General features: G+C 39.3%; 1 protein-coding gene across 1 annotated transcript in view; it reads right to left on the bottom strand.

The window, feature by feature from the left end:
- LOC137293498 (serine/threonine-protein phosphatase 4 regulatory subunit 4-like) overlaps positions 1–5,049 on the bottom strand; it is an 80,605-nt gene extending 75,556 nt beyond the window's left edge. The window contains exon 1 of the mRNA XM_067824072.1: positions 4,567–5,049. Within this exon, the coding sequence (XP_067680173.1) occupies positions 4,567–4,919 (353 nt within the window). The 5' untranslated portion in view covers positions 4,920–5,049. The remainder of the gene's footprint in view (positions 1–4,566) is intronic.
- Between the last annotated feature and the right edge of the window lie 18,555 nt (positions 5,050–23,604).

Raw genomic sequence — 23,604 nt, 5'->3', positions numbered from 1 at the left:
GATGACTACATCTAATAGTGAAGACTAAAGCAGATTTTATAGTGCTAGATCACTGGGATACCATGCTGCAGATTATTAATATCATTATTTAGAATTAAAGTTGAAAAGTCCAGGGTGTGAGTGACGGTGGGGTAGCCTAATGGTTTGATCGATTGGTCATCACACCGAAGACCCAGGTTCAATTCCCTACAAAGATACAATGTGTGAAGCCCATTTCTGTGTGCCCTGTTATGATTTTGCTGGAATATTGCTAAAAGCAGTGTAAATCTAAACTCAGATATTGTACTCGCACACTGATGTAACAAAACCCAATGTAATAACATGTATAATCTTTTATTGTGTAGCCTAATGGTTGAAGCATTTGCCCATTATTCTGAAGACCCAGGTTCAAATCGCCAAATGGGGGCAATGTGTGAAGCCCACTTCTGGTGTACCCCCATGATATTGCTGGAATATTGCTAAATGTGACGTAAACCTCACTGACACTTTTTATCATCTTTTGGTAAGACACAACCAGGAATCGAACCAACCATCTTCCAGTCTCTGGAAGAACTAAACAACACTCACTCACTCACTCACTCACTCACTCACTCACTCACTCACTCACTCACTCACTCACTCACTCACTCACTCACTCACTCACTCACTCACTCACTCACTCACTCTTTATTGTCTTGGTATGAGATGACCAGGGTTCAAACCATCCACCTTCAAGTCGGATGCTGAACCAACTACACTATGGAGTGGAGCTGAACAGTGAACTCAACATATACCATGTAGTCATAATGCTGAGACCAACATTTGAATCCACTGAGGACTCAATTATCCCTGACTGCATCAGTATTATTGCTGTGTATGAGATAACGAGAGGCATGAGTGAGTGGCCGCATACAGCTCGGTTATCAGCCTGTGGTTATGAATCACAGAACAAACATTATCAGCTGGATCAACTCCAAAGCCATACGATTTCTCCCAGGGTCGCGACAATAACTACAATCATCAACACTAATTACTCGCTGTTGGAGGAGCAAGCTTATCGACAGCCATATGGCAAGCAATGAGCATGTGTGCGTGCATATGTGTGCATGAACGTGCATGTGCTGTGTTGATTATGCGTGTGTTACACACTTGGGTTTATATACAGTTATATCCTGGGTAATCAGAAAAAGTGACAGGCCAATTTTCACTGACTGCTTCAGGAAGTGCAATTCTGGCAACACCCTAACCTTGACAAGTGATTCAAGTTACATTACTTACAATTTGATACAAAGTGGGTGTATATAATGATAAGTGTGTTCCCATTTCTTCAGTTCAATTCTTTTATTTACTGTCTATGTAAACACGCTGCTGGGATAAAGCTGTATAGCTTGTGCTTTTCATAAATATTTCAAAAGAGTTTGTGACAAAAGCAAAAATATTGAGCATGTAAGAATATGCAGTTCCCTTTACAGATTATGCGCATACTATATTCGTTTAGTATTTGCATTCACTAACCAATGAATGAATGAATGAATGAATGAATGAATGAATGAATGAATGAATGAATGAATGAATGAATGAATGAATGAATGAATGAATGAATGAATGCATGTTTGCTGTCAGGTGGTTTGTTTTGTTAGTTGTTTAATAACGCACTCAATATTCCAGCCGGCCAATTAATAATCTGGACTAAACAATCCAGTGATATGCATACATCATGTTAAACAGAAATCTTTACATGCAGTAAATTAAAAGTTCCATGTTTACAGATTCCTGCTCAAAGCGACAGAGAATGTACAGTGACACTGGTAGGCCTTTCCACAAGTTACTTCCAAATCTATATTTACATAAGTCACTAGCATGAAATGAGCTGTAGGATATGACTAGATCGATACAATCAATGGTGTCTGCCCCTGCTTCATATAGTAACGCCTCCCATGTTTGTTGTGTTTATCTTCAAGTGCAGTCAGCACGTCAGTCCACGATGCCCTGCTGTTTTGTAGGTGTTTGATAACTGGATCTGTCAAACTGATCATATTCTTTGGCTGGCATATCACAGTATCCCTGACTTAGCTTGACATTGTTCTCTTGTATGGGTGCCATTGACAAGGCCCTGCAGGCATGACATAGTCCTCTACCCTGGGTAAGTATGACATATCCCTGTACCCTGAATATGTATGACATAGCCCCAACCCTGGGTAAGCATGACACAGCCTGTACCCTGGGTAAGTATGACATAACCCTGTACCCTAAGTAAGCCTGACATAGCCCCGTACCCTGGGTAAGCATGACATCCCTATATCCTAGGTAATTATGACATCACCTGTCACCTGAGTAAGTATGACACAGCCTGTATCCTGGGTAAGTATGACAATGCCCATCCCCAGGGAAAGTATGACATAACCCTGTACCCTAAGTAAGCATGACATAGTCCTGTACCCTGGGTAAGTATGACATCCCTGTCGATTGGGTAAGTATGACATGGCCTGTACCCTGCATAACCATAACATAACCCTGTACCCTGGTAAGCATGACAGTCCTACACCTTGGGTAAGCATGGCAGCGCCTGTCCCCTGGGTAAGCATGACACAGTCAGTACCCTGGGTAAGCATAAAATCCCTGTACCCTAGGCAAGCATGACATCCTTATACTCTGGGTAAGAATACATTGCCCTGTACCCTAGGTAAGCATGACATCACTCTGTTCCCTGGGTAAGCATGACATTGCCCTGTAACCTGGGTAAGCATGACATCACCCTGTACCCTGGGTAAACATGACACCACTGTTCCCTTGATCTTCGGGAGATTATGACATAGCCCTGTATCTCTTTACTGTATATATATTTACAGTCAGTGCTATGCTGTTTTATGCATGACAGACTCAGGCGAATAACCTCTCTAGCTCAAACCCCACAGGACATATAAAGTATGTCATATGCAGTGCTTGTCATGCAGCACGTTCCTCACCCAGAAACACCACAACACACTCACATATCAACCTCCCTCCATGTCTGCTGTGTCCATCCCCTCGATTTGACCACTTTACTGACAACCATACTGACTACTTAATACACAATGTGATCATGTCCCTATCAGATCACTTCTCAGACAACCATACTGACCACTTCATACACAAACAATGTGATCATGTAACTATCAGTTCACTTCCTTCAAACCAAAGAAACAGTTTAATTGTCAACCTGTCTGCCCACCATGTATAATGACTTGTCTGTCCACACTGTAATTGCCATCTAATCACCACCTCTCACATTGTCATCACATTGTCATCACATTGTCATCACATTGTCCTCATAATCCTAGACACCTTCTCCAAGGACATCTTTACTACCTTCATTAATCCCATATGTCAGAAAAATCGCCTCCCTCCCTATCACGTCAATGGATACTGGAAAACCCTAATCCACTCCCATATAGATATCACATCACATCCTTTCCCCATATAGAAGGGTCATCACAAAAGACCTTTGCCTCAGCCCCTTCCAATTCCATCCATTTCAGTCTGTACATCACAGACTTTTACTACATGTTGTCACATCTTCCCCCTTAGTTGTCACATCCTCTAGCCCCCATCCCCTCATAGTCTGTCGTACAGACCCTGAAGCAAATATATCCAAGAAAGCCCATGCAAGTCTAGAAAATGTGGCAAGTCTGGATTCCCTTAGCTTCTGAGAATGAAGAAAGTCTCAGGGCTCCATTTAATGATACTATTTGTTTTGTACTATGAACCTTTTTGTTTTTTAAATATGTTCATTTCAGGGACTAGTTGTTAGTCTAAATCCCACCCCACCCCTCTTTCCCTTACCCTGTATTGTCAGCACTAACACCCCACCCCCAAGCAGAGCATGTGTCTCCCCCCTACAGCCGTTCCCCTCCGTACCCCCATACAGTCTGCATGTCAACGACTTCCACTACACAGTCATCACATCATTCCCCTCACAGTCATATCAGCATCATCCCCACCCTCCCTCACTCCCCTACCCGGTGTGGCCAGCATCCCCCCTCTCTCCCAAGCATAGCACATGTGCCTCCTCCCACTCAGTCTGTGATCCTTGCTTCCAATCTCAATGTCACTCTGACCTGTCTCCTCAGACAACTATGGTGGCGACTGAGCTTCCTCGTACTTCCCTTGCAGCAATATCAATAGTATCATCCTTAATGATACCCCTCTGCTCCCATCACTTTTCTTCTTCTCTCATGTTCCTCTCAAACAAAAGGTCAAAGACAGATGTGTAACCCTTATCACACCTCCGGGTCCATTTATTCAGAATTACTTGTACTGAGGACTCTACCTCCCTTCCTAAGCATCGTGTGTCATGTAGATGTTCCCTGTTCTATTGTAATCACAGATACCTACACTGTTAGTCACATGATCTTGAACTGTCTCCACAACACAAACACAAAACCAAATTCTTTCATGAAGTTAATGACCTACCCAGTTTTACTACCCTACAAACAAGCTGACTGACTCACAAACTGTAATACCTTTAAAGTAAAACATGGATTTCTTATTTCATGAATATCTTATGGTGTTTAAACTCTAAGAAACATTCATGACAGTGAGACTTACTTTTCTTGAATAACAACCGGTGTGTCTGGTCTTGGCAGTACCTCCAGGACTGGGTAGGGTTCATCTTGGTAGTGAACTCGTACATGAGAATCAGTTGCTTCTAGGCACGGGTAGAGTCCATCCTGGTAATGTACTATTCCATGTGAATCAGATGTATCGGATATTGGGAAAGGCTCATCCTGATAATTTACCATATCATTTGATTCGGGTGAATCTAAGACCGGGTAGTGTTCATCTTGATACTGCACTGTACCTTGAGAGTCGGGTGCATCTAGCACAAGTAAGGGTTCGTCTTGGTAGTGTACAATTCCATGGGTATCCGACTTGGTGGGAAAGACCTCCCACTCCTCCATAACATGTGGCCAGCCGGCCCCACGCCAGGATTCTGGCCAGCCAGGCACTGAAGGTCAGTTGGACGGTCAGACACAGACAGGTTGGTCAGTTTATCCTGTACCCATGCCACACACTGAACAAGGAGTAGGTCCACACACAGTCCCTCTCACCTCTTGCAGTGCAAGCAACTACCTCTCTCTCTCACTCACTTGAGTTTGTAATTATCTTTCTGGCTCTCTCACAACATGTGCTTCTGTTAAGGCTGCTGATTGGCTGCTGCCTCACAGTGGCAACACGGAAACTCAGATATTGTGTTTCCGTGGGAACTGAGTGAATCACTTGGAGAAGGTGTCCCTTGCCAGTCTCCCTCAACACTGTCCCTAGAGGCCAGGATGCCACTACACACATGTCCAGCCTTGCCCCTCTTGCTCTTTCCCCACAGCAACCCCAAGCAATTACCCCAGGCTCTGCAGTCAGGCTAACTGCCCCATACCATCATTTGGCAGCTCACACAAAGAAAATTAGCATTGTACTTCGGATCACTATTAATGGCATCAGTAATTTGATAATGGGAAAAACATGGAAAAAATATTCATGACTGGCATTCTTTCAATCAACAAACAACTGTGAATGGAGGAGATCCTCATTTCCTGCTGCTAAACAGCATCGCCTTGTGGTGTGAGGCAGAATGAGACTGAGGGAGAGCTGGCACTGAATGGACTGTACACACTATAGCTGAAGGGGCTGTTGGCAGTACAAGTACTACAGCTATGTACCCCAGGTACATTTCTGTATCCAGAAACACACCCCTAGTCAAACACTGATTACAGAAACATGCCTTTGGACAAGTCCATTCTGCACTGATTTGAACTGGCATAATGTTGTATTGTACGTATTTGATTGTGTTAAATAACAAATGAGCATACACTGCAATACAAGATGACTAGCAATCAGTTGAATGGGAACAAGTACATACTGTTTCAGTTTTGGTTGCGGAATATAGACTTGTCCCACGTTGTGTATACCAGGTACATTTCTGTATTTTGACTTTGCTTGGGGTACATTTCTGTATACAGAATCATACCTGGATATGTATGTGTAATACCCTCGCTGACGACCACCTCCAGGCACAATGTCTCACTCCAGGAACACAGGAGACAATCAACACATAAACCTCACTTTCAGGAACTCATTCCTGAACACTAGCTCAGTAACAACTTTAACACTGACTTGGGCTGTAAATGCCATCAAAACAGGTCTTGATGATAGTGTCGCTAGGACGCTGATTTTATTAATCCATTGTATCTGATTAAAAACTGACGAGCCTTTTCTTCAGTGTCTCTAGATACAAAGCCATTATCTGAAATCTGAATGATTTCTGAACTGAGTCATCCACAATTATGCTGCCTACAAATCCCTCGATACTACTGATCCATCCACAAATAATGTCCTTCTATTATGTTGAGCCATAAACAAGGACTGCAACACCCGGATCAATATATGTTACACCATCTGCACACACTGCCATCAAACTCGAAAGGAAATCCACGTCTTCAACCAAGCATAGTAGATCAAATTTGCAGGAACACCTGTTTACTGACGAGATTAACCCGATCTGGGTAGTGGTGTTTTGATGATAAAATAATCAAAATTCAATCGAAAGAAGGATTAAAAATGATTTTCAGTTGAAAACAAAACATTTTCGTGTTAATCGGAATTTTGTTGTTTTAGTACAATGCATTTGAATGAATTAAACTAACCATTAAATTTGACAAATATTCACACACACACGCTCCACAGTGTAATGCTGTGTACATTCTAAAATTTTAACCATTTTCACTGCATAATTACAAGTCCAGTGTTTTTCTTGCATGCATGCATTTCAATGCATGACAGTATTAGTAATGAAAAACATTAGTACGAAAAATTGTGGGGAAAAACCCTTAAAATTGGGGACTACATGAAAAAAATTTATATCTGAAATAAAATCAATAATCATTCACCACAAGTCCTACAAGAATCGATAGAGGAGTTGGTTTGTGATTTCCAACACTAGTTCCGGGTACATTAAACAGATGCAGCCTCATTGCTGCCTGGTTTTACATTAACCAACAAAACTAGGGTCCAATGGACCCTCAACTACTAATCTCAAGGGTCTTTATGTGAAATATGAGGGTCCTGCGAAGTAATAAAATGGTGTACTGGACTGTTAGATTTAATAAGTACCTTGATAATAGGAGCTTGTATTTCCTGTTCAGTGAATAATATTGAGAGTCCCTTGGGATTCACTACATTTTTTTCATGCATCCTATAAATGTAACTGCTGATATCTGATGCATATTTCTGTATTAAATAAAATCCCGTCACTGAGTGGTAATACTTGGGATCGAATGTGTAAGTTATGGACACAACACCACAGGAATGATGAAGCTGTGTTTCAAATCAAGCATAAACGTCAGGCGTCTCGATAATAATCTCAACATAAAGCTAAAACAGTAAGAGAGTTCCTTGAATACAAATTCAAGACCCCTAATTTTCTAACACTGTATTTGATGGACTGATATGGCACGCTCATGTGCAGTCACTATCCAGTGTCATTTTATCATGCTGAATCTACTGACATAGCCATGGATAGAATTTATGTCATGGATATAATTTATACATAAACAGCCGAGACTATCCCCTGATAATACATACATGGAATCTGCGTAAAATGTACACACAAGGCTCAGTGATGATGTCTGTACAGACTACATACACTCATATGAAAGAGCTATTCTGTATGGATCTTTTGTTTTCGTCAGCTCAGTTTACAGATTATCTGCATATGTCATCATTGTCATCCTCCTCATCATCATCTTCATCCCATTTTTCACCATCATCTTCATCATCATCATCATCTTCATCATCATCATCATCATTATCATAATCAGCAGCAGCACCATCATCATAACCATCATCATCATCGTCATCACCACCATCACCATCATCATCATCACCAGCAGCAGCTGCAGTAGCTTTTCTATCTGAGATCAGTAATCAGGATTAAATACTGGCATCATCAACTGCTAGACAGACAGAAGACTCAACATAAAATCAGTGTAAGCTGTTGATCAGCCCAGACAAACGTTAGCAGAACATAATTCCAGCTACAGTTGTAAAGAAACAATAGATGATCGCTGATGAAGCTAATGTTGTTTGGGAGCCAGTTAATGTTCACTTACTCAATCAATGGTGCAGTGCGATAGGCCTCCCATGCAGCGTGTGATGGGGACATTAGGAGAACCGCCATGCAGCAATTATATTGATGGTATCAGGACGAAACCTCCACCTGACGTCAGTTCATGACAATCCAAAAGCTATCCCAAGGTTTCAGGAGAAGTGATACAACTTTATCAAATATGCACAGGATCATTATGAAAATGAGACATTAATTGCCTTTCATGTTTGGCATGCCAAACAAACAACACTTTAAGAATACCTACAAACAATTCAGCTCAAACCATAACAGTCCAGTTTGGAAAACCATTCTAAAAAAATTGTTCAAGATGAATGTTAACCTTATGGTTTAGAAAAACAGAAACACAAAGGTCATTACCATTCAAAACTTTTTGTGATGATGAAAATGCACACAGTTAATGGATAGATGACACAATTCAGCTTGTTCAGGAATAAACTACATGCTCTTTCATTTAAAAAAAACAAATGAGGCAAATCCACAGAATCCTGTAAAACCTTATCATCATATCTTGATTGCTTGATAAACTACACTTTTTCCGTGATGTTCATCTGGAAAGAATTCTCGAATCCCTTAATGAGGTGAGGCAACATGATGTTTACTGTGCATTCATGGTTACTGCACTTCCACATGCAACTGACTGCATGTGAGTGTGCGGCTGCTTGTACAAATCTGTACTCATGTATTTTAGAACATGCCATGCAGCAGTCCAACGGTGACATCTCCTTCCAACACAGTAATAGGCCAGTATGCTGACCATTCCTAGCTTGCTGATCAGGTAGCCATCAACATGTATCATGTATCCTCTGTATCAATGAGTCAGTTCTGTTTTACGCAGCTTTTAGCAATATTCCAACAATATCACTGCATGACAGTGCTTGGAAACCAAGAAATGGACTTCACACATTGTACTGATGTGGGACATCAAACCCGGGTCTTGAGTCTGATGAGCGAATGCTTTAACCCCTGGGCTATCCCACCTACGCATTTTCAGATTCAACCACCAACCTGCTGCTCTCTGGGCAAACACTTCTCTACTTCACCACAGTCGGTCACTTCTCTTGGTGACCAATTATTTGGAACATAAGGTCGAAATACATCTAAATTTGATCATGAGTTAACCCCATGTGTTCCGTAACTTAAATAACAGATCCTTTCAAAAACAGGAACTATAAAAAATATTCATTTAAAAGATTGCATCTATGCAACCTCCATATTGCTCAAGTAGTAATCTCTTTGAATAGATTGTTACGGCTGTTAGAAAACTTCCTTGAATACTGCTAAAATTGGCCTTATGACCATTACTGTTCAATAAGCAGGGCATCTAATCAATAATCAAAATAACAATATCTGTACTTAAATAGATCCATGCTAACAATCAGCGCACAGTATCATATACATGTATTTTCCATACCATCATGAAAATGCATACCTAAATACCTTTTGAATGCTAATATTTATTTTTTCATTTGAAATTCATAAAATATTCATTCACTGATCAGTTACTCACAGATGTGTTGCAAATTATTTTTTTAAAGTGTTAGTACAGAGATTTAATCAATGGTGAATAAAAACATTAACATGCAATCACTCTTTTCTCTATAATCAATGATGAGCACCCAGGATTATCGATCATCTGATGTGAACCCGTATGCTTATTCCTTTTATGTGTGCTTCGTCAGGTTCCACTGTCACAGCTATTATGAGTATGGTGACAATGTGATCAATGGATTGTCACAACAGAAAAATAACATCAAAAACTTCTGTATCATCTAGTCCTCATGTTCTTTTCACACAAACTCATCACAAACGAAACAATTTCTTGAAATCTGAGTCAACATGGCTACAAAAGCAGCCAAGTTTCTTACATATCTTCATGGACTGAATAAACAGCAAGTGGTCAGTTACATTCCCGTAGAGAATCGATTACTAGGACAAGTAAATGTCTACAAAACTAGAACTTGAACTGGTAAGATGATGGTCAGTCGTGTATGACCTTAAAAATCAGGGCACCTCGACCTATATTTTAACAATGGAGGACAGTGTGTAAGTCATCATATTAGTTGCCAAATTATTCCCAGCTATCTGTAGACTAAGAACTTAATACAATGATCAACGGCGACAGGAGACTTAATGCTTAGATTGGATGAATTATTTGTTTTTCTGATGGCAATGTCAGACTAAAGAATCATCATTCCCAAACAAGGCTTCTTTCTAATTTACCAATCTTACTGGTGCCAAAGAAGAATGACTTGGTTTTCGTAGGAGTGACAAGCTGTAGTCATGTGTCATGGTCCTGGAGAGTTTTATCCTCTTCCATCACATCTGTTATGTCGTTATCAGAGACCAAAATGCAAAACAGGTTAGTTGGTTCATGAATATTGAAATTTCAGGATAAAATCCCAAGTCAACCCTACTATTGGAACACTGTAGTGTGTCTCACAGTCCATGAACTGCACTATCTTCCCTACTGCCAAGCCATCTTTGTAACTGCCTCAGGTTCTGAATCTGTGGTCTCCCTCCTCCTTTTTCAGTTTATATGGGTTAGTTTGTTACTATCAAAATTATATATATGTATTCAGAGACCAGGCATTATTTGTTTTGTCTTCAAGAGATCCTCTATGGCTGATGCTAGCACCTGGACATTAGGGAAACAGACCAACACCAAGTCCTTATCTGTGATTGTTAGCTGTGTGTTTATTGGATTTCCTTATCAGTGTGTAAATCTTTGTCCCCCAATTACCAGTTCCACATCTGACACCTGAAGTCAATTGACTGCAGCATGATCCGCCTGCATGTTCAAAGAGCCCTTTACAAGGGATGTAGTCCAGACATGGTGTAATGGTGGCTGCCACCTCAAGCAGAGAGCTAGGAGGGTCAGAGGGAAGGACAGAAGGAAGAAAGCAGAGGAGAGTTGTAGATAGGGGTGGTTGTGTTCCCCAAACATGAAATTTAAATTCCAGTTCACAGAAGTATGTTTTGGGAAACTAATCTAAAACTAACCGTAATCTCTGATCATATCTGCTGAAGAAACAATTAATGGAACAACACTTCATAGCTATGAAAACTGAGTGAGTGAGTGAGTTAATATTTATCGTCACTATGAAAACTGGAAAATATTAAAGGTACATTTGAATTTCCATGTGTTCCATTATTTATTTCTCTCAGTATAATTCTGATAGTAAAAATAACTTTAAATTTGAATTGACAAGGAGCACCAGTGAGATTCAGAACCTGAGGAAATCTAGACTGGGTTCTATTAGAGTTTTACCAGAAAACATTGTTGTTCACGGATTGTGAGACAAGACTAAATTGATCTCGGCAAGTTGTTCCTTGCCGAAGTAGCAAATATCCTAGCTTATTCAGTTAGGATAGTATGCTGTTAGCATTCTACTCTAAAAGAAGCTTCAGCAAGATCAGTATTATGCCCCCCCAAAAGTAAGCATAAAAAACTGTCTTAATAAGAATATCATACAAAAATTCTGTTAGTGCCACAAAGTGACTTAGTATAAATCTTAGCGATTTGGACCCGTGAAGGTCCCGGGGTAGAATAGGCCTTCAGCAACCCATGCTTGCCATAAAAGGTGACTATGCTTGTCGTAAGAGGCGACTAACGGGATCGGGTGGTCAGACTAGCTGACTTGGTTGACACATGTCATCAGTTCCCAATTGCGCAGATCGATGCTCATGTTGTTGATCACTGGATTGTCTGGTCCAGACTCGATTATTTACAGACCGTCGCCATATAGCTGGAATATTGCTAAGTGCGACGTAAAACTAAACTCACTCACTCACTCTTAGCGATTTGACTCTGTCCCCAATAGTGGTATTGGCCATTTCCAGAATAACACCCAAAACCCAATATCCGCCTCAATATTATTTCTTCACCAGGAAGATGTGCTTGATCCAGTCATGTTACTCCTTTCAAGACTTTCACAGATGGGCAAGGACAGATGGATGAGTGAGTGAGTTGGGTTTTTACCAACATTCCAGCAGCATAACATCTTGGTGTTGGACACTAGAAAAACTGCTTCTTACATTGTACCTATTTGGGGAATTGGCAAGGACAGATGGAAACATGTTTTTTGTCACATGTCTGTTAGTAATCTGCCTCCTTTATCCAAAAGAATATATTAAAACTTGAAATGAAATTCAATGAAGAGAGATTAGGCAAGTCTACGCTGCCACAGGTCTTGGACAATTTAATTATTTTCTGCTCCATTTGGATATAATTATACACATTACAAATATATATTGTTAAGTACAGTAACTTTATTCTGGGACTAACTGTTCGGCTATCTTGTAGTCAACACTGCTGCAATCACAGTTCAGTTCAATAACCTCTCTGTGCACATGGCAGTCTCATCATCCCCAAGTACCCCACATCCTTCCTCATCTCCCAGCTTCCTAAGTCGTATATACCAGATGCCTTCAATACAATACCCACAGAACCTTACAGACTTCAGGCACATGGCAAATGCTTTTAAAAGGTTCATGTTTCCATAGGAACACATATAAACATTCACAGATATTGGGATCAATTGCAAAGTGATGGCAGTTTGGTGTGAATTATATACAGACAGAATTACTTCCGAACTAAAACTCCAGTTATCTTAACAACACTACATACCCCTATTTATAAATCTCTCTGCCCACCTTAAAATACAATATCTGTAAAGGAGCCCCAGGAGATGGTCCCTTTGCGCAAAGTGAGCTACACAATGAGCGAATCAGAACTGCTACAATATAAAATACATGGTCTTAGCCCGAAGAACAATATCTTTCAATATCTGGGCCCTTTATTCTCAAAACGTTTGTATCCCTCAGAATTCTTAGCTTTGATCATAGCTAATGTACTAGGAATGGGTTTAAGAAGCTTGTAGGGTTATGAATGTTTCAAGATTAGCTAGCCTGTATTCTAAAGATTAGATTCAAATTATTAAGATCGATGAAATAAGATGTAAACTTATTTTTTCATTCAGCAAATCAAAGACTTGTTCAAGTCTGCAACAAGCAAACAAAGCGTTACAGGCATGTGTTTGAGGAAAGTCCTGAAAGCGTTGGCTTATTGTACAGAAGTTTGTAATTCCAGAAATGTTCTGTGAAGTCTCAAAATAACAAATTCTGAGCTGATGAACCTGGAATTTCTTTGTAATAAGTATTTCAGGATTTGCTGAACAAATGCAGACAGCATGTTACTCTAGAGAAGTTCTAATGTTCTCAAGCTTAAATTCCAGTGATATTTATAACAGTGTTTGGGCTAGACAACAGACAAAGGTTTTTGTCAAACACTAATTACATCAAACAAAATACTGTTACCATTTTGAAAAGTTCATTGTTAATTCAGCATACTACAAAGGCTCCAGACAAACTACAACACCAGGGGTTCAAAAATCTAATTGCCTGATGCCCAAGGCAAGTGAATTTGCCACTTGGGCAAGCACAGTTTGTTACCATTGTTTATTTCACGTGCTGTCTGAGTTTAAAGAATTACAGTGTGGCTTCATCATGTTGATGCTTCTGTTTTATCAATTTTATTCCAAATTTCATTCATGTCAGTGTCTTGTTCATTATATATTGGGTAAACTGTGTGTGGAACTAACAGGCAGATCAGACTTGCTGCCACTGGGATTTGTAAGAGAAATCATGCAACGGTTGAGGAGAAGTCAAAGTTCTAAATACCTCTGCAATACAGGAAGTATATAACTGAAATGTATCTCATCGTACTTGTACATACGTGTACAATACTTCTATAAAGATATACCAAACTATCGATGGACTGCAACTGTCGAGTCTCTGATGGTAGAAACAGAAAACTATCGATGAATCAATAGTATGTGTGACTATCAGTAGTTTAGCAGACTTCCTTGGATAAATATGCAGTGCAAAATACGAGATGTTAGGGTGCAGACTTGCAGCTTCAGTGAGTTAATGTTTTAACTGTTTACTTGGGTTTTAAGTTTCTTATCAGTGATTAAAAGATATTGAAAATTTTTATTTCACATAAACTATACATTAACTTGATTTGAAATGATTTCCAATGAGACAGTTCAAATTGAAAAAGAATTAGTATCGGGATAGCTGGTCACAATAAACACTATTGCTATTGAGATAGAATGTTGTGAAAGAATATCACTATCACAATAGTTGTTTCCACCTGTCCTCCCCAAGTAGTCACCACTAATGTAAAACTACAAGTCAGGGACCTGTGAAGGTCCAGGGTAGAATAGGCCTTCAGCAACCCATGCTTGCCATAAAAGGCGACTATGCTTGTCGTAAGAGGCGACTAATGGGATTGGGTGGTCAGACTCACTGACTTGGTTGACACATGTCATCAGTTCCCAATTGCGCAGATCGATGCTCATGTTGTTGATCACTGGATTGTCTGGTCCAGACTCGATTATTTACAGACCGTCGCCATATAGCTGGAATATTGCTAAGTGCGACGTAAAACTAAACTCACTCACTCACTCTTAGCGATTTGACTCTGTCCCCAATAGTGGTATTGGCCATTTCCAGAATAACACCCAAAACCCAATATCCGCCTCAATATTATTTCTTCACCAGGAAGATGTGCTTGATCCAGTCATGTTACTCCTTTCAAGACTTTCACAGATGGGCAAGGACAGATGGATGAGTGAGTGAGTTGGGTTTTTACCAACATTCCAGCAGCATAACATCTATTGCTATTGAGATAGAATGTTGTGAAAGAATATCACTATCACAATAGTTGTTTCCACCTGTCCTCCCCAAGTAGTCACCACTAATGTAAAACTACAAGTCAGGGACCTGTGAAGGTCCAGGGTAGAATAGGCCTTCAGCAACCCATGCTTGCCATAAAAGGCGACTATACTTGTCGTAAGAGGCGACTAATGGGATTGGGTGGTCAGACTCACTGACTTGGTTGACACATATCATCAGTTCCCAATTGCGCCGATCGAGGTTCATGCTGTTGATCACTGGATTGTCTGGTCCAGACTTTTACAGACCACTGCCATATAGCTGGAATATTAATGAGTGTGGCATAAAACTAAACTCACTCAATCACAAATCAGGCATGCCTGTTCTATACCACCAGCTCACTAAGAGTAAGATACTTGTATAACATTATAGCCCCACTGAGATGCAACATATTGACTGCCTAATGTTTGACATGGTGACAAGTGCATTCTTGTAACTTCACATTGGTTTGACATGGCCAGGGATCAAACCAGAGATGAGTGGTGCTAGTAGTTAAAGCGTTGCACATCCCGCCAACAATACAGGTTCAGTTAACTACATTCGTATGAGGCTTGAAGCCTTTTTCTCATGTTCCCACCTGGATATTGCTGGAATTTTGTTAAAAAATACGTAAAACTAAACTCACTCACTCACTCACTCACTCACTCACTCATTCATTCATTCATGCAGAGAAATGAATGTTTTTATGACATATTGACATGTTATGGACATTGCTTGGAAAAGTAAACATTTGTAGGTTCAGATGATGTAAGTGAATGATTCTTCTAAGGACCAGAGAGATAAAAGGTTAGAAGCGGTCTCTGCTTATCCCTTGGAATGCATTTGAATAAATTTTCTTTACGACCACTCAATCTTCAAACAACAAATTTATCTGGTTGAGAATGATTTTATTTAACTTTTAGCTTTGTCAATTTTGGAAATAACTTATTTGACCTGTTTACTTTATTGTCTCTGAACACTGACAAACACAGCACTTCGTCAGCACTAGAAAAGTGATCTTTGTGCAAAGATTGTAACTCGCATACTTTTAATGTAGGTTTGTAAACGTCATTGCTTAGGTCGTTTTGTACAACAGCACCCAGGACTGAGTGAGTGAATTTAGTTTTACGCAGCTTTCAGCAATATTCCAGCTATATGGCAGCAGTCTCCTAATAATGAAGTCTGGACCAGACAATCCATTGATCAACAGCATGAGCATCAATCTCTGCAACTGGGAACTGATGACATGGGTCAACCAAGATCACCCTATCCCGTTAGTCGCCTCTTGTGACAAGCATGGGTTACTGAAGATCAATACATGTATTCTAACTCGGACCTTTACAGTTTAGCACCCTCAAACACGTTTACCTTGAAAACACATTGCTAGTTTATGAGTGTCTGTACCATACTACAATGGAAACATAATTAGAATTAATCATAATGAAAAAGACAATAACTGCAAGTAAAAGTATATTTGTGATACAATATTTGTTTAAAATACACAATCTCCTATATGAAGAAATGTCACCACCCACTGTCTACTTTGGGATTCCTGGGCACAATGGAATGCACAACCCATGTTAGGGGGATTTGCTGAGTTTTATCAACATGATCAATGACTTGCTGGCCAAGGCTGATTACCTGCAGCATGGACTGATGAATGTGAGACAGTATAACTGAGCTATGAAATGTACACTCAGCTGAGTTGAGTCTCTGTGTGAAGGGCATGATACTGGAGTTTGCAGGAGTTGTCTCCCCTACTTCATTCATCCTCAGTTTTACTCTTACAGAAATCGGAAGCATAGTAATTTACAATAGCAAAAAAGAAGTGTTCTACAAAAAAATATATATATCAGCTACGATGGCATTTGAAGTTTGTTTCCAAGTGCTCAATCTCTGAAAACAAACTGATGTGCATAACAAAAATGAAAAGCAAAAACAATTTTTTTCATTTTGAGTGTGATATTTTGGTACAGATTCTTGAGCCGTTGTCAAGCAGGAATGAGCTTGGAATAAGAATCTTTATTGAAACACTGCACTCTGGGATTAAAAGGATCTGTTATCCATAACACTATCATTATAGTACCAGTACTTGCCTGACTTTTGAAGTGCCACTCAAAGATATTATTGTGTATGACTTTAATATTTATCTGGTCCCTTCATCAATTTTCTAAGCACCTATAAAGATTTCAGTGAATATGCTCCCATATTCCGTCAGCACAAACTGAAAGCAAAATGCTGAATAAACTTTAAACATAATTTACAAGGCAAACACAAATTCAACTGCATTGACCTGGTCACTTTATTGCCTCCACACACTGACAGCCACAGCACTTCACCAGCACTAGAGGCATGGAATATTCATGAGGAATTGTTGACAATGAAACTTTCTTGACATAGAAAATGTCTACACTGTACCTACAGTTCAAACACTATGTAAATAATGCTTCTGATCACCCCCCAATAAATGTCAACACACCTCCAAGGAGGCCAAAGGGAAGCTACATGGATAAAACTTGGTTAAGCACGTGAAAGTAAGGGTCTGATTCCCAAATTGGTAAATTGTGTGATGACCATTTCTAGTGTACCCAATCAGGATATAGCTGACTCATTAATAACAATGGCATAAACCAAATTCACCCAGTGACAGGTAGCATACAATAAGATCGGGGCAGTCCTACGTTATTTACGACCTATGGTATTTTAGATCATGACATTAATATTAAATGGTATTGGAAATGGACATTGTCTTTGAGTTCTGAGGAGGCGTTCGCAGTGTTGATTTTGTTGAAAAGCAGGAAAGAAATATTTCGTTTGTTCGACTTCAGAGTCTCAGAAAGAAGTGTCTCAGACTGTCAGCCTAATCACAGCTGCAACAGCATAAAAACATTCCGAAGGTCATGAGAATACTTTTTGAAACAGGTTGTACAGATTACAAACACTCATCATAGTTTTACACAAAGTGTTTATCTGCCTGTTAAGAACAAAATAAAAAAGATCCGACTCAAATATTCTATTACGACTGGTCAAGGAAAGATTGATTCCAATAGCTACTAATGTATAGATCATTCTGGGCTCCTTTAGAAATATACTTTGTATTTTGTCACCATAATATTTTAAACTACCCAAGTACAGGGACAGAATATTAAACAAAGCGTGTCCATGTGGATATTTGTGAAGATGTTTCACAGCAAATATCATGGATGCAACTGTAAAAGATCAAATTAAGATAAATATTGGTTCATCCTCATTTTTACTTTTAGTCACCTCAAAGATAAGAATGGAGTGTTAGGATGACAGTGTTACATGTCAGCCTACTTGATCTTGGTTTAATATTCTGTTTACAAATTGTTGTAACTATTTCCCCCATCTATGACGCCCATCAGAGCTTGATATCTGAGTCAACACAGGCAACAGTTTACACAGACGGAGCAGACGGCAGAGGAATAATCATCATGTGATCATGGTGGAATCTCTACAACATTGTCCACATTACTCCCAGCCAGCTCCATGGTGTGGAGCACACCAAACACTGGGACCTCAGTCAGGTATTATGGTGTTATACACAGCAATTGGCTACATAATCCTCTTACAATTACTCCCTGGACAACAGGTCCTGAAATATGTGGACCTGATTGTTGGTCAAACAGTGACCAGTGGGAAAAACTTAGTATGACCAACAAGCTGCTTACATAAAATAGTGTTGATGAACCTGACAGCATGCCATGTATTTGGCAAGGCAGCTGACTTTTCAAGTCACGGATATCCTTAGACTAACATGTAGTATCTAAAATGAACAGAAAAAAAGTTCATAAACAGTAATGAGAAATACAACGAAAAGGAACCACGAGATTCTTTATTTTCAGAAACTGAGCAAATCTAGACTTGACACATATTCTAGATCTGCAATATCTTTCTGAGTGAAAGAATTGGTTTCAGAGTCTGTATGACACAACAGGGTATGCCCAACACAGAGCTTCAAGGTATAAAGGTATAATATGTTCTCAAAACCACAATGCTCAAATGTTGTGAAAGGGGACAGGATTTATTCATCCTGATTGTGCAGATGTCAATAATTTCTTTCCTTCTTTGTGTCATCAATATTTGTGATGCTTAAACATCATTCAACAGAAATATCACTATAAAAAATCAATAAAGATATAATCTATTCTTCACACATGATATAAATCGTACATAGCCTGAATGTTTGAGTGAGTGAGTGAGTGAATTACAATCACATTCATCTGAACAGGTCCTGAGCATATCTTTGATCACTTTCCATGTACATCCAAGCAGTTCTCATTACTGAATGTTCACTTGATGACTTCCTTTTGTCTGCATCATGAATTTTCCTACTAAAGGCCTAAATGCAATGAGGCAGAGTCAGTCAGTTTTAGATGCAGTCCATGAACACATATTGCGATTTTCCCTATGACCCTAATTGTTATGACTCTCACAGTCAATCCTTGATCCTTCTATGTGCCTGTGTCTCTAGCACTTGTCTACCAGCCAAGTGCAAAGATTCTAAAAGTCAATCCTTGATCCCTTTCCATGTGTCAATGTCTTTCCAACTAATTGCAATGATTCAAACAGTCAATCCTTGATCCTTTAACAAGCGTGTCTGTCTCTTACCAGGTAACTGCAAAGATTCTGATAGTCAATCCTTGATCCCTTCCATGTGTCCATAACTTTCCAACTAACTGTAATGATTCAGACAGTCAATCCTTGATCCTTTAATGAATGTGTCAGTCTCTTACAAGGTAACTGTAGTGAAACAGTCAATCTTTGGTCCATTAATTGTGTCTGTCTCTCACTAGGTAACTGCAAAGATTCTGATAGTCAATCCTTGAATGCTTCCACGTGTCCATGTCTTCCCAACTAACAGCAATGATTCAGTCAATCTTGATCCCCACCAAGGTGTCTGTGTCCCAGTCCAGAAAGACCCCCATGTATAAACAAGTATGTCAACCCTCCACTTCCACTTAATATTATCACACAAAAGTAAACACTGACAATAAATTTCTGTTCGACAGGCAACACAGGCTGTAGATTTTTGTGTCCACAGAGGCAATGCTGATATACAACCTGACTGACAGCATGTAAACACATCCCTGAACCACATGCACACCTACACTGTACATACTCCAAGAAGTCAACACCTGATACAGCACTGAACACAATTTTTAATTCACATCAATTTCCAAAAAAATCTTTAAAGGGAGAAGCTGACTACTTAATCACAATCTAAAACTGCTGGTGAAAAAGAAATTAAAATTACAGCATGAAAAGTAATAAAACAAATCATGATTCTACATTTCCATTCAACTTTAACACTTTTATTAACACCTTCACTCGGCTTCAGGTACATGACAAACATGACTTCTACTCCGCATTACAGCAAGGCTTTTTCAGATTAAATATTTAGCCACTGATTAAAACCACGAGCAGCACGATTTCTACACAAAGTTGAACTGGTTAACTTTAAAGTGTACTCATATCTTGACCTTTAAGATCAACAAGCAAATTGTGAGACACTGACTATCAATGTAACATGTTTTATCAAGCACCATATATACATAAGTGGTCTCAATAGTTATTCTTAAACCTCATGTTCACAACCATGTCAACATAATCACCTCATTCAAGTTTGTAATTGAACAAATAACTAAAGGGTTACTGTGCTTATTTTTTCTTCCCGTGACTTAACAGAGACTCACCCTTTATGCTGGTACAATGAGTATGATACAATAGGTATCATTGTATGACACAATAGGCAATGCGAGATGGAAATTTCATATTGAGTGGATATTCTTCCTTCAGCTGGAGAATCAAACCATTTGTTTATTGATAAGATTGAAAACAAGATCTTCCTGGGCAAAAAACATGTACAGGTAGTCTAGATGGAAGGAAGTACTGAAATATTTATTCACATCAGACTATCATGAATTACATCCAATCTGTGCACAATGGGTAGATGTACCAGTCATATTGTAGTCATTAACAGTAATGGCCACTGATTGGGCAAACAGGGGTCTTAATGAGTGGGTGAGTTTGGTTCTACACCACCTTTTAACAATATTCCAACAATACCATGGCAGGGGACACTAGAAATGGGCTGTACACACTGTGCCCATTGGGGGAATTGAACCCAGGTCTTTGGTGTGATGAGTGAATGCTACCTCTCTTAACGTGTGAGCTGGGTTGAGTTCAATTTTGATAAGAAAACCAAAACAGTTAGTTAGAAAACTGAGATCAGAACTTCATATAAAGAATTACTGAATTCACAATGAGGCCTTAGAGGTTTTCAAAACAGCCAAAAAACAATGAAACATATGTGATTCTTCTCCCAATAGTAGCAAAATTCAACATGGTACCTAGTGTGGCTATTTTTCTAAGGCACATTTATTGAGATTTACTTAGCAGCCCAGTGGTTGGAACCACCAATCAATGATGATTATCATTAGTTGTCAGCCATTACTGGAGACAGTGAGATGTTCGTATACCATGACAGACGCATCAACAGTGGCCTAGCAACGGCAACGTTGTGACAACAATGATCCCTCTTCTCTGACATATACATCATCCAAGAGTGGCCGCCAGACTAGGAGATGTGAACAGGGCTTATGTTGACTACAATATCCATAGCAATAGCCGGTCTTAGTGATCATGGTGATGAGAGCAATTACCAGCCAAGCTGATGGCAACAACAACCATAGGCCAGTCTGTGTAATGACTACATAGGTGAATGTAGCCCAAGAGCAGTGTATGAAACTCAAAAAGTTATCAGCAAGACCACAGGGCTTGTTAGATCATAACAGATATAAAACTTGTCAACCCTGGCCAAAACTTACCTGCCTGCAAATAATTTAGGTACGACAAGCAACGTAGTTTATCATCCAAATGGAATTCATCATTTATTTTTGCAAGTGGATTAATAGTGGTTTATTACTCTGAAATATAATAAATATCTTCATATAGACATCTAAATTTCAACCTGACCTTTGTGCAGGTGAATTTGAGAATCTGGCAGTCTGGGTTGAAAATAACCCATCCTGGGTGAGCGGGCAGGCAGGTATTTCAAACACTACCCAGAGAGAATACAATCAAGAGCAATAGCGAGCCATGAAAATGGCATCACCATCCCTTGGGACAACTGGGCCAGGTGGTGAAAGGCAGACAGCTATTGTTAAATCAACATCCATAAAAATGTTCACCTGGTGATGACAACCAAATGGTCCCCTGGTACAAAAAGATCTCAGCACTACAACTCTATGACAATTTAATGTTTATGTTAGTGTATGGTTACAATAAAAAATGTGGCAAGGTCATTTTTTTGCAAATGGCCCCAAGTGATGAATGTATACCTATGACCATACTATCAGTCCAAGTGATGACCATACTATCAACAGCTGCAGACTATACCACACAGCTATAGATAGACCTAGACTAGCTGATGACTTTACGATTAAATGCTATAAGCAACTCAGCACCTCTATATTGCTAAAAGTGGTGCAAAGCCACGCTCGCTCACTCATGGTCTCATTCGCTATGCAACTGTTGAAGATCCAGTTTAAAACTGTTATTCATCAGCCCATGCTTGTCACAGGAGACAACTAATGGGAACAGGTGATCAGGCTTGCTGACATGGTTGACATATGACATTGTATGATAACTGAGAAGATTGATGCTCATGCTGTTGATCACTGTATTGTCTGGTAAAGACTCTATTATAGACAGACACCACCATAAAGCTGGAATAGTGTAGTGTTAAACAACAAATTAAATAAAACACAAACAACTGGGTTAAGTCCAGCTCTACAGACAATAAAACACACGTTGTGACTTCAGAAAGAATGGCGATTTTACACTATTTTCACCAATAAGAGAAATTATGTACATCGCTTTAAAAAGCACAGCCATCAAAATTTTTAAATGAATAAAAATCATGCTTTGAGTTAATGGTTGTTTAAGGACAGTTAATAAAACAAAAGCTTGTTGAAATAAATATTTATATAATATGCATCAAATAAGGAACAAAATATCATGATGCTGTGGGTCACCAAATTACAAGATACATGACAGAATGTAAAAAAATGACTAAAATACTGGAAAACCTCCAAACTTCCGTCAAGCAGTCACAAACTGCATTTGTAAGATATCAAAATCACTGATCATTAAGACAACTCTTAAAATGCTTTTTACAAAACAGATCAAAGTTTTAATATAAAAAGTCACAATTAATAACCTAAATCATGTAAATGGGATAATGCATGTGCTCTACAGGTGATATGAATTCCCAAACCCGTGAAGGTCTCGGGTAGAATAGGCCTTCAGCAACCCATGCTTGCCATAAAAGACGACTATGCTTGTCGTAAAAGGCGACAAACTCAATCACTCACAAAGTCCTGCTAGAAAACAGGACCAATGCATGAACAATAATTAGTGGTGCTGTCTTTACTATACTGGCCCACAACAACATTTGCAGATGATTTAACTATCAATACTATTCTTTTGAACTTTAAGGGATCTTTCAATTTTTTTAAAAAGTAACTGGCCACCAGAACCACTGCAAACTTAGCATATTGTGATCCTGATGAAATTTTACTAGTCAGGGACCACAGGACCAGCATAAATTTTGCACTACTATTCACCCAATGTACCACCACCTTCAGTACCATACATCTGTATCAGATGATACAAACTTGGCAACAACTACCAATTAAATGACCAAACAGTCAATTACATGG

The sequence above is a fragment of the Haliotis asinina genome, chromosome 8 (genome assembly GCF_037392515.1).
Source record: "Haliotis asinina isolate JCU_RB_2024 chromosome 8, JCU_Hal_asi_v2, whole genome shotgun sequence".
NCBI lineage: Eukaryota > Metazoa > Mollusca > Gastropoda > Lepetellida > Haliotidae > Haliotis > Haliotis asinina.
Note: the sequence above shows the minus strand (reverse complement) of the source record. Positions and strands in the feature narration are given on the sequence as shown.